The sequence below is a fragment of the Pagrus major genome, chromosome 17 (assembly GCF_040436345.1).
Source record: "Pagrus major chromosome 17, Pma_NU_1.0".
Taxonomy (NCBI): domain Eukaryota; kingdom Metazoa; phylum Chordata; class Actinopteri; order Spariformes; family Sparidae; genus Pagrus; species Pagrus major.
In genome coordinates this window covers 25,412,761-25,427,833 of record NC_133231.1, presented here as the reverse complement: position 1 = coordinate 25,427,833, position 15,073 = coordinate 25,412,761, and the positions used below count along the sequence as shown (strand labels likewise).

The 15,073-nt window shown below is 40.9% G+C and overlaps 2 protein-coding genes across 2 annotated transcripts; both read left to right on the top strand.

The window, feature by feature from the left end:
* The first annotated feature begins 1,802 nt into the window (after positions 1–1,802).
* Positions 1,803–5,598, top strand: tektl1 (tektin like 1). Its single transcript, XM_073485047.1, has 7 exons — positions 1,803–2,500; positions 2,880–2,984; positions 3,493–3,643; positions 3,888–4,054; positions 4,147–4,242; positions 4,337–4,450; positions 5,368–5,598. The coding sequence occupies exons 1-7, from the start codon at positions 2,042–2,044 to the stop codon at positions 5,593–5,595; spliced, it is 1,320 nt and encodes a 439-aa protein (XP_073341148.1). The 5' UTR covers positions 1,803–2,041; the 3' UTR covers positions 5,596–5,598.
* Positions 5,599–11,336: 5,738 nt separating this feature from the next.
* Positions 11,337–15,072, top strand: zp3d.2 (zona pellucida glycoprotein 3d tandem duplicate 2). The gene is made up of 8 exons (XM_073485037.1): positions 11,337–12,090; positions 12,752–12,867; positions 12,971–13,074; positions 13,364–13,538; positions 13,659–13,764; positions 13,928–14,016; positions 14,126–14,199; positions 14,697–15,072. The coding sequence occupies exons 1-8, from the start codon at positions 11,569–11,571 to the stop codon at positions 15,068–15,070; spliced, it is 1,560 nt and encodes a 519-aa protein (XP_073341138.1). The 5' UTR covers positions 11,337–11,568; the 3' UTR covers positions 15,071–15,072.
* The last annotated feature ends 1 nt before the right edge of the window (position 15,073 follows it).

Below are 15,073 nucleotides of genomic sequence, written 5' to 3'. Positions count from 1 at the left end.
ACTGCAGGTCTGTTGTTTTTCTTTTAAAATTAGATTAATTAAATTAAAAAAATCTTTAATGTGAGTTAACATAGAAACACAAGACTCAGTATTATATAGAGTGGTGTGGGGATGACGTATTTTTGTAGGCTAACCCGGAAGTTAGCATCGCCCTGGTTCCCTCGACAAAAATTTGGACTGGATTTTGGATTATTAACAAAAAATAAGCTCTGGCAAACATGATACTTACGTGTATCACATGACGTTAGCTGCACAAGTAAAATAATTTTAAGCTGGATTGATGAATGTCACCTTTGTCGTAAATAAAGTAAAATATCATCTCGTTTTGTGTTCAACCGCTCAGTGAACTACATCGTCTCGCTCAACATACGTCATCAGCACCAACATGGCCGCCACCTCGACAGAAAAACTACTAAAACAGATGAAAATCACAATAAATCTGTCCATGTTGACCACTACAGTTATGTAAATGGGTAGTTCATCAGTTATGTTAGCTGCTAATATACAGCAGCAGCTCTACAATGTTTAAGTTACGGGTTTTAAACGAGGCGACGTCACTAACGCGACTGTTGGCTGTGCAGTTTTTTTTAATCCCGTATTTTCAGTCTTATATTTCTTTAGTTTTAAGACAAACTGCGACTTTCTTGACTTGGAAAATTATCTTTTAAATTGACAAACATCATATGTGGAATTCATGACACAATTCAAACGGGATAAAAAAAATTAATTATCTCTCCATTCACTACCATGCAAACGTTTTTTTTACCGAGGTCCAGTGAGGGAAAACGGAAGGGGCGTGACTTCGACGCTTTCTTGCCGAAATGCCCCCTGGGAGTCGTAGTTCATATCTCCCAGAGTGTGGTTGATTCTATCTTTCATCAAAAAGCCAGATCCTCTCTGACGCCGGTGTTAAAAATGTTGTACTGATGATTAAACGAAACAGTTTAATGCCGACTCAACCTGTAGATGTGTTTCAACTCTGTGTCACGTAAATTGTAAATGTAAAAAAATAAAATGGAAGTGTAGGAACCCTGAAATAGCAATACTGTAAAAGCCAGTGTTGAATGACAGTGCCCCCTGTCTTCATGTCTACTGCAGAGCTTTGAGTTTCTTGTTACTTCAGGAACTGTTGCTATGGAGCTGATACCTCAACACCTCACAAAGTTTTGACCCTGAATGCCTCACAGTGGTAAGTAGATGGATTTATGACATCCGGAGACCTGGCAGCTGAGATTAAAGTAGTTATTTGCAGGAAAGTGCATGTGAAGGAATGCAGGTCCAGTCGGTGCCTCTCGGCTCCGTCACCATCGGACCGGAGTCTTGGCGCGATGGCACGGTCCGCTCCATCCGGCGAGCGGAGCGCCTGGTGCGGCAGACTCGGGCCGGGCGGTCCGGGACCTTGAGCCGGCCCCGGAGCTGCAGCGCCGCCGCCGGTCTCACCCCAAAGCTCACAGACAGCACAGCGGAAACAGCCGAAGATAAGATCACACAGGAGGGATGGGAAGAGAGTCGTGACTCCTGCAAAAGTAAGATGTCGAGGCCTCAAACTACAGGAGCAATGGTGAGCAAAACACAGGCTTTCATGACAGATCTGATCCACAAGCTGTGGAGAAGACATTCAAACTCAGAAATATTAGATTAACAATATTAATGACGTAATGATACAAATACAAATACATTTTTTCCCCCATAACTGAATAAACAAGCTGTTCTCAGAGGAAAATAACAATTGCATTACACAGTCGGAAGCCAGAAAGGTGGCAGGGTCCGCCACAAATAAACAAAGTAAAACAGTATGAAATTGTGTTGTCCTTTAATGTCAGTTTGAATCATGAAAACAAAGAGTTTGTTTATTTAGTTTGTTTCAGCATAACAAACAATCAAAAAGTAAATGAAGATCTTTCTGTTGTGATTACAATTTCTTCCCAAAAACTACATAATGCACCTTTAAATGAAAAGTGGGGACAATTGAATGATAACTGACTTAACAATATCTTTGGCAAAATAACAATAAAGACTAAATAAAAGTACTGTATTAAAAATGCAATATTTCACTTGGAAATGTGGTGAAGTAGAGTTTATAAAGTTGTATATCATGGAAATACTGAAGTACCTCAAAACTGTTCTTGAGCACAGCATTTTATGTATTTCATGTACCAACTTTCCACCTCTGACTCAAACATGTGATATCTTGCTATCCAACTCTCCTCTGAAGTTTCCCAGTGGTTCCCAGAGGACCTCCGTGGCCCCGTTCCCCCCTACCAGCTTGCGTGAGCAGTGTGCCGGAGCCAGCGTTGCCGTGGCTGGTGAGTACATGCGGAGGGTGCGGGAGGTGGAGGGCCAGCTGCGCAGGCAGGCCGGCAGGGTGACGCAGGAGGGCGTCAAGCTGGAGAGGGAGAGGGTTCACCTGGAGAGGATGCTGCGCAGCCTCAGGACTGATCTGACTGTCAACAGGAGGAGCTCGGAGGGGAGGACCAGGAGGCCGCCCACTGCTGAGACGGTGAGTTTACACATTTAACCAAGAAGCAAATGCACACCCAGAACTGCTTGGGTGCTCTGCCTAAGCCTTATAATATAAAAAAGACCTACATATGCAGTTTACCGCCTGCACAGCACCACAACCAAAAAAATGCAATGTAATGTTTCTCAAACATCCATAAAACTTGTGTTAAAATTCCTAAAATCACTAATCCAGACAAGGTACTGCTCACATCAAATCATTTTTTAAATCCTTTCAATAATGACTGATGAATATGATATCCAACACCAGCCTGGGTGTAAGTGATACAGCAGACTGTGGATTTATTCATTACGTTGTGTATTGTGAGCTCCATTCATCAAGGGGAGATGTGTTCACTGACAGGTCTGCTCTGCTGCAGGACAGAGACGGTGCTGATTACTTGTTGCTGTGTGAGAGAAGAGAGCTGGCCCAGTTGAAACAGGATCTGGAGGGGGCACTCAGAAACACACTGACCCAGCTACAGGTGATTCACAACGTCACTGTTCTGTCTTCACCAGCTGACTCATTTTCCTCCCCCCGTGGTCTCTTTCTCTCCACTTGTCTCTCCATGTGATTTGCTGGCATGACTGATGGAAGAAAAACAACACTGCCAAAGCTGTCACGCACCAATAACCTCAGCCCTTCTCTCTACATTACCCACAATGCAAATTGCACTGAGTGACATAACTGGAGGCAATTTATCTGATTACATGCAGCTTCCTCCCTCTGTCTTACATGTTGACATTGTACCGACAGACTAAACACCTTTCAAACAAATCAAAATGCATTTCAAAGTTTTACAAGTGACAAGCAGCATCACCAAATGTTTTAGTTCTGCCTTGTGGAGCAGCTAAAAGAGAAGAGCCAAAGGATCTGAGGGGCCTCCCTAGCTCATAAAGTGATAACAATCATAATAATGATCATAATAATAAAACAGCAGTGGAATTAATTGTTAGCTGCAGCCTCTTTAAGTCCCCCTCTGTCTCTTCCAGGCCCTGGGTCAGAGCAGCAGGCAGCTGCTGGACTGTGCCGGTGAGAGGGCTCGTGTCCTGGAGCTGCTGCCTCACAGCGGCTCTGCTGGAAGACACCGCAGCGCTGCTCAGACCTTCACCAAAACAGAACCCATCAGCCCGTTTACACCAGGTACAGTCAGGACACCAAGTGGACCCGGATCAGTCCCTACAGGCAAACATGTTGTTGAAGCAAGAAAAGCAGCACTCAAGAAGAAGTGAAAAATGAGCGTAATTTTGAAAAAACAAAATACAGTTTCATTAACAAATTATCACTTTAAACCACAAATATATTTAAATAAATCCCTATCGGATCTGTTCATAATATCTAGTTTATGAAACAATTTTTACATCTGTTTAAATTTGTCCTCTTGCAGAATGTAAACAGGTTTTAGAGACGTCCATTTTGACAGTCAACCAGTCACAGCTACTGAGGGAAAACGTCAGACGGATGCTAACCAGCGCCATCACCATGCAGAAAGCTGTTCACCGCTCCATCAATGATGGCCTGGTGAAGAAAATAGCAGAGACAGTCAGTCTGCAGGTAGATCTTTGCATGTAATACAGAAATACTCCGACATCATTTTAACAGCAGGATAATAAAACAAAGCTTCCAATTATAACTGTCTTTTGTAGCAAAACCTGACTCTGATGTCTGCAGCCACCAGGCAGGCCATGTTTCGCAAGCAGAGGGAAATTAACTGTATTCGTCACAGCCACGGCAGAGCGCAGGTCAGTGGTTATGTTGAACAGGATTATTGAATTTATCTGAGATTCAGTGACAAACACAAAGTGATGGTTTCCCACCGTGTTATTCTCTCTACAGGGTCCAGAGTACAGCGGTGACATACTGTCAAGAGAGAAACTCAACAGGCCTCTGGTGCAGGTTTATCAGAGACACCCCGGGACGCAGTTACCTGAGGCTGCTCATCTCATACAGGTGGTTACTGCTTCAAAATGTCTATTTATGTGTTCAGATACACTCACAAATGATGGAGACAGAAACTTGTCTTGCTACAACCTACAATTGTTATTACAAACTATTTATTACTGTATAAAGTTTTATTAAATCATTTATTAAGCATTTGTCAGTCCATTAAACTGACCTTAAATAAAAGTATGCTTTGTTATAAAGTGGTACCAACAGGTGAAAACTATGCTAAATAAAGCCTCGTTTGACAAACAAACCTTATGTGAGCTCACACTCACACGTCTGCAGACCACAGTCTGCGTAACCAATGTAAACCAAACCACAACAAGGTCTTGTCTCTAGATACTGCGTCAGCATGGTAACTGTAAGGGGCTGCAGATAAACAGAGACACAAACACTTACAACAACTTGGAGATACAGTTATTAATCAATTAGTTGTCAACCATTAAGTTAATCACCAGCTATTTTGAAAAAATAAAATTGGTCTGAGTAATTTTTACAGGCAAAAATATCAACATTTTCTAAATTTCACATTCTTAAATTTATAGACCCAACAGCTAATGGTATAATCAAGAAAACAAAGATCGTCAGATAAATCAACAATTAAAATAATCGCTTGCTGCAGTTCTACGGTCACTTGAAAACAGGTTATTAGAGCAAATAAACAAGGTGTGGAGAAGAAGTTCACCCTTCCACTGTATCTCTACACTCAATCCTTACAAGTTCTCTCCTCGTGTATAGTAAGAAAACAAACACAAACACAGTGCATACCAGAATCTCTTCGTATTCAAATATTTGCCGACAGATGTTCACACCATATATTTAAAAAAGCATTCAGTGGTTTAACACTGACCTTTTTTTTCTCATCTGCTGAGCGTCTCAAACAAACCAAACCAGGCTACATGTGTTTCCTGTTTGTCTTTCAGGGCAGTGCAGTGCTGAGGCGATGTCTAACGTCCTCTGAGGGTGAGCTGGCGAGGCTGCAGCGCACCTTTCTGCAGCTGCTGGATGACCTGCATGGCAAGAGAGCGGCAGCTCATGTGGACGCAGCCGTCGTCCGCATGAGGCGTCAGCAGGTGGACAAGAGAGCCATGCCTTCTTTCCTCCAGCAGGAGGCCCGCAGAGGCCAACTCCCCCTGTCCTATGCTCAGTAGAGCTGCAGCAAGCAAGTAGAGAGAGAGGATAGTGTTAAGTGTGTTGTGAGGTAGAGGGAGCAGCCATGTGCGAAATGTACAGTTTCAAGATTAGTTAGATGGGATAAAAGCTAAACTGTGTGGCCAAATGTATATCGACACCCCTGTTGACATACTCTTGGGCTTGGTTTTGGCTGGGCACTTAGCTTAGCTAGTGAAGATACTGGGTACTACAAAGTCTTGAGTTTGGAAACTGTTTTCAAGTGTTTCATTCACACAATCACCCGTCAACTTTAAATCTTACAATAATTTAAATGAAACATTTCTGTCATCATATTTATTTATTATATTAAATAATTATGATCAAAATATACAATCAAAGTGAATTATGATAACAGCTGGTAAAATAAACATATGTATACTGTCAATATACATTGATAGTTATGGGTATAGTCAAATTTTGTTAAATTTATTTTTCACACTTACATTTATAAAAATGTTGTCACTTGGAGACTCTGGAAATATTTGGTTAAGTTACCCTGAAAGTGCTGGAAAGATTCTTTTCTGGCATTTTCATGCTTTATTGCACTGATTGAGAGTGGAGGCAGATATGAAATAGGTGTTAAAGAAGGGGGAATGACATGTAAGATGCCGCCGACTGGAATCTAACTAACAACTATGTGGTTACATGGCATGCGCAGTAACCATTTGACTGCCAAGGCGCTCGATGTAGATATTATTTTAAGGGAATAGTGTGCTTCCAGCTTTGTGGCAACAGTTTGGTCTATAAAGAAATGTTTTTCCCAGTTTGTGGAAGAGCTCGAATGGCCTACATGGAGTCTTGACCTCAACCTCGTCTGGCAGCTTTGGAATGAACAAGATGGCGGACTGTGATGATCTCATTACTGCTCTTGTGGCTGAATGGGAAATCCCTGCAGCCAGGCTCCAAAATCTTGTGAAAAGCCTGAAACCAGGAGAGTGGAGGCTGCTGCAGCAGCAGATAATGTTTTCAGATGGAAAAATACTCCACCATCACTTATGGGTATAATGTGCAGATGTCCGTATACTTTTGGCCACATAGTGTTTGTTTCTGCACTGACCTGTACACTGTGCAATGACATTTTAAACACTAAAATTTAATAAAAGTTAAAAAAGTGTACAAACTAATGTGCAAGACTCTCACTTCCTGAGCTCGGGTAACTTAGACAAATGCAGTAAAGCGTTATAAAATGACTTTTAATAGACCATTAAAAGAATGAACTGATGAAACCTTAATTTCCCTGAGGCAGTAAACTCTTTCCAAAGTAAGTGATAAATGAAATGCCACGATTTATTTGCCATAACCATTTTAACTGGGTCAGGGTTAGTTATCTTTACTGCAACAAAACATCATCTTGATATAACAATGGCCGTCTATAAGATTGAAAACAGTGGATGGAGATGTGGTAGTGTCTAATATGATTATCTTATCTAACAACATGATCAGATTTCTCATTGAAAACCCTGAATCTACGTATTAAACCAAAGTATCTGAGTTTATCTTAAGGAAAAAACTGCTTTAAAGACCTGTGAATAAACACTGCTCCTGCCTCCTTTTCAGAGTTCCAGTCATGGGACTGCAGGTCACTTGACATCCATCCCACCAAACTCAACGTCTTTCATTAGGAGATAAGACATGATTTAATAGACCTGCCCTGTTTTACTTTCATACACACCACATGCCTTTCCACTCTGTATAAAAACACAAGATATAACATATTTAGATTTCACCCTAAACTGGACAAAGCCCTATTGATTCTCTTAAACCTGAATGGGGCTATTCTCTGCAGGACAGTGAGCCTCCGCGGCGCTGTAACATCAGGGCTGTCACCGAGAAGCTCACATCCTAATTGAATCATAAGTGTCGGGGTGTGGAGATTCCTGGAGTTAATTAACAGCATATCAGTGCAACTAGAAGACCTTTACCGTCAGATGTCTGCAGCTGGACTGGCCAAGAAGCTGAGAAACCCCGGATAGAGCTGATCTGAAACTGACTGACTTAAACGGGTTTCTTGTGATCGAGACAAAGGCAGCTGGTTTGTTCTAGAAAGACAACCAGAAAGAGACGAGCTGAAGAACTGAGCTGCAAGAATACTTCATCCCTGTGACACAGAAACAATCAGTAATGTCGAAGCTGGTTTGCCCTCTGCTTCTTCTTTGTTTACTACCAGCTGTGGGTAAGTGAACAAGACATAAGTGTGTGTGCCTGTGTGTTTCTTTGAGTGTATGAATGTAGAATATGTGCTGCTGCCAATAGAAAAGATGTTATTGTGAATTGCTTTTGCTGCAGTAGCTAACAGTAGGGCTGCAACTAACAATTATTTTTTTCACTGATCAATCTGCTCATTATTTTCTCGATCAAATGAACCATTTGGTCTATAAAATGTTAGACATGGTGCCAATTTGCACATCATAATTTCATTGAGCCCATGGTTAAATATTCAAATGTCCTATTTTGTCTGACTAACAGTCAAAAACAGAAACATATTCAATTTAATATAAAGAAAACAGAAAATCCTCACATTTGAGAAGCTGGAACCAGCATATTTTTGGCTTGAAAGGTTACTGAAACAATTAAATGATTATAAAAATGTATGCCAATTAGTCAACTAATTGCTTCAGCTTTAGCAAATACACTTTTTGTGTCAACAGTGAAGCTTTCTGTTATTCTTACCTCCACCAAGGAGGTCATTTTTTCTCTAGTGTTCACTTGTTGGTTTGTCAGCAAGATTACACAAAAACTACCTAATGGATTACCATGAAACTTGGATGGGGGATGGGTCTCGGCCCAGAATAGACCCCAATAACCTTTCATGTTGATCTGGATAAAGGGACGGATCCAGGAAGTTTTTCTCACTTCCTTTAACGTTGTGAGAAATCAGGCGTATTCATTCATTCATGTAACTGCACGGTATCTAGGAAGAGAACAAAAGGGGACTGTTGGACTGCAATTCAATTTAATTAATTGATTTACTTACATAACAGTTATATAACTGTAACGGCAAATTATACTCATGATATACAACCCAGATTCTGAAAAAGTTGGGACAGTGTGTACAAAATATGATGATTTGCTAAATCTGATTGGCATACACTCAGTACAAAGACAAGGTGTGTAATGTTTCACCTCATCAACTTCATTGTTTTTTGTTTTAAACATAACATTATTCTGAATTTGATGCCAGCAACACATTTCAATGAGACGGTTTTTGTCATCGTGTTTTGGATCTTATTCGTGATGTCACTCAGCTCCTCTGCAAAACTAAAACCTTACAAGATTTTTTTTCAGTTTTAACCAACATGTCTGTCCCTCAGTTCCCCTCTTCTGTTACACCTGTGTGTTCCCCGCCATCTCACCTCTGGACTGTATCAGATTCCCTCTGAAGTGTCCACCCATGCAGGTCTGTCTGTCCAGCAGAGCTGTGGGCGAGAAAGGTGAGGGCGCCTCATGTCACTGAACAAAATTTAAATTAATCAAAACTGAGAAAAAGAACTGAGAAAGATGTTTCTGTGCACCGTTTGAGATGAGTCAGTGTGGTTGATTTTTTTTTTTCTTTGCAAGTCTCTTACAAACTGATGTTTCTATTGAACTTTACTCTACTGACTTTCAGGAGACTTCCGTGTGGTGCTGTATGAGAAAAGCTGCATCCTGCCTTCCCTGTGCGGAGTCACGGGTGAAAAATACACCATGGGGCTCAACTTCACCTTCACCAATGAATGCTGCAACACGCATCTGTGCAACAGAGCTGCAACACCCGCTACCTCCTACTGGACTGCCACATTACTCACACTACTCATTTCATACTCAATTTGGTGAATGAAGCAATGTAGAGAACTACTTTGAAGCAGAGTTGCTTTTCCTGCCCTCTAATGGACTGACATTGTAGTTAACTTCCTTTTAGTAGCCTTGCACTAATCTGTGCTTTCTTTTACCTCAAGTGTGAGATGGAAAAATAATATTTTTTCTCCAATTACTGCAGACCCAGAGCTGGAGGGGAGAGTGTGGGGAGGAGTGTTTAGTTTATGTCCCCATGATTTAGTAATTTTATGCAAACTTTGATCAAATAAACTACCTCTATCCAATCATCAGTCAACTTTTTCTAAGAGGGTATGAAAAAAGTTTTGTTTTTGCTCCCATTTTTGACAAGTTGAAGCAAAAGAATCGTTTCTCTCTGATTTTTGAACACAAATTTGTTCAAATCCATGTCAGTGAGCCCTCCTTTACCACACTAATCCATCCACGTGACAGGGGTGGCATATCAAGATGCTGAGTAGACAACATGAATAATGCACAGGTGTTCTTTGTACCGATCACAATAAAAGGCGACTCTAAAATGTGGCGTTTTATTACACAATGTCACAGATGTTGCAAGTCTTGAGCAAGTAGCACGTTGGCTGCAGGGATGTCCACCATCAGCTCAAGCTGTAGAGCTGTAACCCGTGAACTGAGCGTTGCAACATCTGTGGCGTTGTGTTGTGTGATAAAACTGCACATTTGGACATCAGATGCTCACTCATCATGTTGTTTAATCAGCATCTTGGTATGACACACCTGTCAGGAGGATGGATTATTTTGGTAAAGGAGAAGTGCTCACTAACATGGATTTTTACAAATTTGTGCTCAAAATCTGAAATAATTGATTGATTTGTGTGTTTAAAAACAGTCTTGAATCTTGCCTCAGTCAAGGAGACAGAATGACAGTAAAATGTTTCTGTCAATTCATTGTTTACAGCCATTCATTACGAGTTTACTGAACTTAAAACAATATCATTTCAGACTATACTGGTGGGTAATCTATTACTGAGAGCCTCCTCATGGCCGGAGTGAATGCATAAAGGGGACCAGACTCGACCTGACCTGTATATTACAGGCAACGCTTGTGCTCACTGGCCAACAGAATTAATGACATGTACTATTGTGTCATCAAACTCATGCAATCTGTGTAAAATATGAGCATAACTCAAATGATTATTAGGTGAAAGCCCTGAGAAGAGAGTCTTATTATGTTGCATGCATTACCATGCTGTTTAAGAGTAATTTTATTTGTGTTGAGAGAATTGTATATGAAAATATACATTAGACCGCTTGTTTTTGTTTGAGCATATAAATGTATTTTTTTGTATGTTTGTTTTGTATTATGCTCATGTCAAAATTGTACTAATCTACTATAATATAGTCTATCAGCAGGTATTAATATAAGTAATCATAACAAGAAAAGCACCAGTGTCACATACATTAGTTATATCTCTGTTCGGATGATAATGCACTATACAATAAAGAGATATCAACACACTTGCTGTTTTACTCGTTGAATTAACTGAGCTAGGATTAAAAAAAAAAAAATCAACAATACACTAGTTAAAACCAGGACAACTTGTGACATTAAGCTGTTTTTCATGAAGCAACCAGAGAGCGGCGCCATTTTGTTTCTTTCTGCTCTCCTTTAAACAACAAGTGCTGATGATTTGGTCCCAACTGGGGAGGAACTAATCAATGGTAAAACAATAATAATAATAATAATAATAATAATAATAATAATAATAATAATAATGATAATGATAATGATAATAATAATACATAAATGGTTGAGCTAGGATAAAGATTACCAATACACTTGTTAAAAGCAGGGCAACTTGTGCCATCAAGTTGTTTTTCAGGAAACAAGCCATTAGCGGCGCCATTTTGTTTCTTTCTGCTTCCTTTTAAACAAAGTGCTGTTGATTCTGGCTCCTACAGAGGAGAAAATAATACGTGATAATAATAATTACACTAGGAAAAGCATCAACAATACACTTTTATAAATCAGGACAACTTGTGCCATCAAGTTGTTCTTCATGAAACAACCAGTGAGCGGCGCCATTTTGTTTCTTTCTGCCTCTTTTTAACCACCAGGTGCTTTTGATTTGGCTCCAACTGAGGATTAAATCATCAGCGATGATACTTCTTCATCTAAAATGTTAAGTTTCAGCTTTAAAACACAAATTAAACTTCCGGGCATGGTTTACCTTCTACTGTTTCTCACGTTGCCGCTGTTTTCCTCCGCTGATGGAGGAGCAACACCAACCTCCGGGGCTTCAAATCAAACCACCCAGGTGATGAGAAAAGTTCCCCGGAGAGAAACACCGACTCTGCCGCCGCCGTACCTGAACCTCCCCGCGTTTGTGGACTCGAGGATGCCGCTGCTGGAGAAGGAGCACTTCTCTCCAGCCAGAGGCACCGGGCAGGAGCCTTTACCCGAGCCCGTCAGGGAAGTCCTGCTCCCGGTTCGGGCGAACACCGGTCCGCCCGGCGTGTCGGGTGTTTCCGTAAAGACTTCGTGCGAGCTGAGGAAAATACTAGTGCAGGTGCAGAGGAGCGTTTTGGGAACCGGGGAGCCACTTTCTCGGGTCAAGCTGGGGACATGCCAAGCCAGTAAATCTACTGCAGAGTACATTTATTTTGAATATGACCTTGGCTCGTGTGGGACTGAGCGCACGGTGAGTTTAAAGCCTTCTCATGCTAACTAGCAACAAGCTAATGCTAATGCTGTGGATCCAGGGGTGGAAATCTTGGTCTAAATTTTGGCCTGAACTGAAATATCTCAACATATATTTGATGGATTGTCACCAAATTTGGTACAGACATTCATGGTTCCCAGAGGATAAATCCTACCTGTGAAAATGATAGAAACAGTCTCTTAAATGTAAGTTTTTTTTTTACACATTAAGGTGTGTTTCCAGGTCTTTGGGAGTACTACTGCATAAAAAAGTAGTACCATGGATTTTGTAGCTTCAGGGGAAGCTGCCTTTTAATCTGATAAATTGCCTCCAGTGATGACACTCAGTGCTTAAATTGCATTGTGGGTAATGTAGGCCTCAGGTTTTCAAAAAGAAGACAAATGCGTGGAATGAAAAAGGTGACATCTCTGGTTCTGCTGTATCGATTTTGATCATTTGCTCTTTTTAGTCTTATAGGACTGCTTTTCAAACAATAGCATCTACATTACCCACAATGCAACTTAGCCACTTAGTGACATCACTGGAAGCAATTTAACAGATTACATGCAGCTTCCTCTGGAGCCACAAAAGGCTTTTATACTACTTTTTTCATATATGCATTAGTATTCAAATTTCTAATTTAGCTAATTGTGTTTTGCAGATAAGTAACAACCAGGTGGTCTATACAAACACACTACAATATGACCCACTGAGACTCCAAGGACCAATCAGGCGAGCGGTGCCCTTCACCATGCAGGTCGTATGTTATTATAACAGGTAAGACCCGCGCTGAATTTGCAACGTAAAGCACTTCTTTATAACATCGAATACTGTATTAACACTTCTTTTTAAAATCTGGTTAATGTATTTAACTGTTTAGGTACCAATACTCCTACAAAATTGGCTACACACCAAAGATGCAGATGCGTAAGATCTTTAAACCAATGAAGACGGGAGCAAAATTCATTCTGACTCCACGAAATGGTAAAACCTGCAAAAACATGTTATTATCAGCCCCAACTCAGTTCTGTGTCTTCTCAAAAGTCTTAAAAAACATTAAGAGTTTAAGAATTGATGAAACAATGTTTTCAGTGTTTTTGGAAAATGCATTCATGGCCTTCTCCCTTTAATGGTCCCATCCAGTAAAAAATAACAATGGACAACTATTCATTAGGTCCTATGACCACTAACAACTAATGACAAAGTCCTTTTGAATCGAATCTTGCCGCTGCTGCTGTTCTTGCTGTCTTGACTGTTTCCTTCTGTCCGTCAGCTCAGTGGGAAAGGCTTTTCCCGTCAGATCAGTACGCGCTAGGGAAGCCCATGTACTTTGAGGCCGAGGCTCCGTCCATGTCCCAAGATGAAAGACTGTATGTCCACTTGTGTTACGCGACTCCCGAGAAGTCCCACACCTCCACGCCTCAATTTCCAGTCGTGAAAAACTTTGGGTAATAAACACCTCACTCTCGCACCAACTGGACACCTTGAGATTTATTGTCACAAGAAACAGATACGTATAAAAAAAAAAAGCATATGTTATACTCAGGTTTTGTCTCCCTCTGGTAAAGGTGTATGGTTGAAAGTAAGGACAGTCGCTCCAGATTCATCCCATACAAAACCAATGCTGTGAGATTCTCTGTGGATGCCTTCCTGTTCAAGGGAATGACAGGCCAGGTGAGCAGAGATGCTTTAAGAAGTATTGTAATTTGTAAGTGTTTTTTACGATTGTTTTTTTTTTTTGCAGCCTTTCTAATTTCTTTGCTATATATTGTTTGGTATTTGTTTTAATACCGTGCTCAAAAACTGACGGGAAATCTTGTGATCTGATCTCCTGTAGCAGCTCTACATGCACTGCAGCATGTCTGTGGGCAGTTCTACCCCAACACCTACAGCCAAGTCCTGTAACTACGATACAAAAGCAAGAAGGTTCAGGGTTTTTTTTCTTAAAGATATTGGAATGAGACCTAAAAGGTTTAAATGTGCTGTACAATTCTTTACAAAAAAAGGATCAGGTCTTCTTAACTGTTTTTCTCAGATGGGTTGAGCTGTATGGAGCAGACTCAGTGTGCAGGTGCTGCGACTCCGACTGCAGCTCAGCTGCATCCACAGGTGAGTCTTTGCTTCCCTCATTTTCCAAAATAAAACATCTCGTTAGTTGTTTTTTTTCCCTTCACCAAGGAGGTTATGTTTTCACCAATGCCCATTTATTTGTTTGCTTGTTCGTTAGCAGACTTGCACAAAAACTATTTCCCCATAACTTGGATGGTGGATGGGTCTCGGCTCAGAATAGACCCTGTTAACTTTTGTTGTGGATCCAGATAAAGGGATGGATCCAGAATATATTCTCGAATTCTTTAACGCGGCCAGATATGGCATTTTCTTCACTTTCTCATGAAAAAGTGCATGGATCTGGCATATTTAGATGGTTGGTATCTATGAATGTGTGAATTAAAGTGGTCTGTTGGACCTCTGTTAAGGTACGCACTCTGAGTGCCATTCTAGCTTGTTTTACTTTTAATTGTATTTATTAATTATTTATTGTGTTTGTTTATTGTTTAATTGCTTCTGTTTTTGTATTCTAATATCAAATATTCAACATTTTCCAGTGACCAAAATAATCAGCAGCAGGCCATGGACCATAGAGCGAAAAGTGAAACCCACACCAGCCCCAAAGAGGAAGACTGTTTCCACCACAACAAAAACAACAACTACACCAACAGCACCACAATCTACTAGAAAGGTGACTGAATGGAGGACGACTTTACAGCCTGAAGAGATGGCTGCGACTCCAATGGGTAAGGTGGAGAGTGTGGTGAAGGAGTTGGAGTGGCCGTTTGGAGGTGGAGGAGTGACCTGGGTCGAGGTAGAAGGTGAGGAGCAGCAGGTGAAGGGATCTGCTGTTGTGGAGGAGGAGGAGGAGGAGGAGGAGGTCACAGAGCCTCGCACAATATTTGAAGAAATCTTTGATTTTGACAAATAAAGC

Bases quoted from the DNA above. Each gene is read 5' to 3' on its own strand.
- tektl1 (XM_073485047.1), top strand. From the start codon at position 2,042: ATGCAATATTTCACTTGGAAATGTGGTGAAGTAGAGTTTATAAAGTTG. The intron at 2,501-2,879 runs GTGAGTTTACAC...GCTCTGCTGCAG, and splicing joins GGCCGCCCACTGCTGAGACG to GACAGAGACGGTGCTGATTA. The intron at 4,451-5,367 runs GTGGTTACTGCT...TTTGTCTTTCAG, and splicing joins AGGCTGCTCATCTCATACAG to GGCAGTGCAGTGCTGAGGCG.
- zp3d.2 (XM_073485037.1), top strand. From the start codon at position 11,569: ATGTTAAGTTTCAGCTTTAAAACACAAATTAAACTTCCGGGCATGGTT. The intron at 13,765-13,927 runs GTGAGCAGAGAT...GATCTCCTGTAG, and splicing joins TCAAGGGAATGACAGGCCAG to CAGCTCTACATGCACTGCAG. The intron at 14,017-14,125 runs GTTCAGGGTTTT...TGTTTTTCTCAG, and splicing joins TACGATACAAAAGCAAGAAG to ATGGGTTGAGCTGTATGGAG.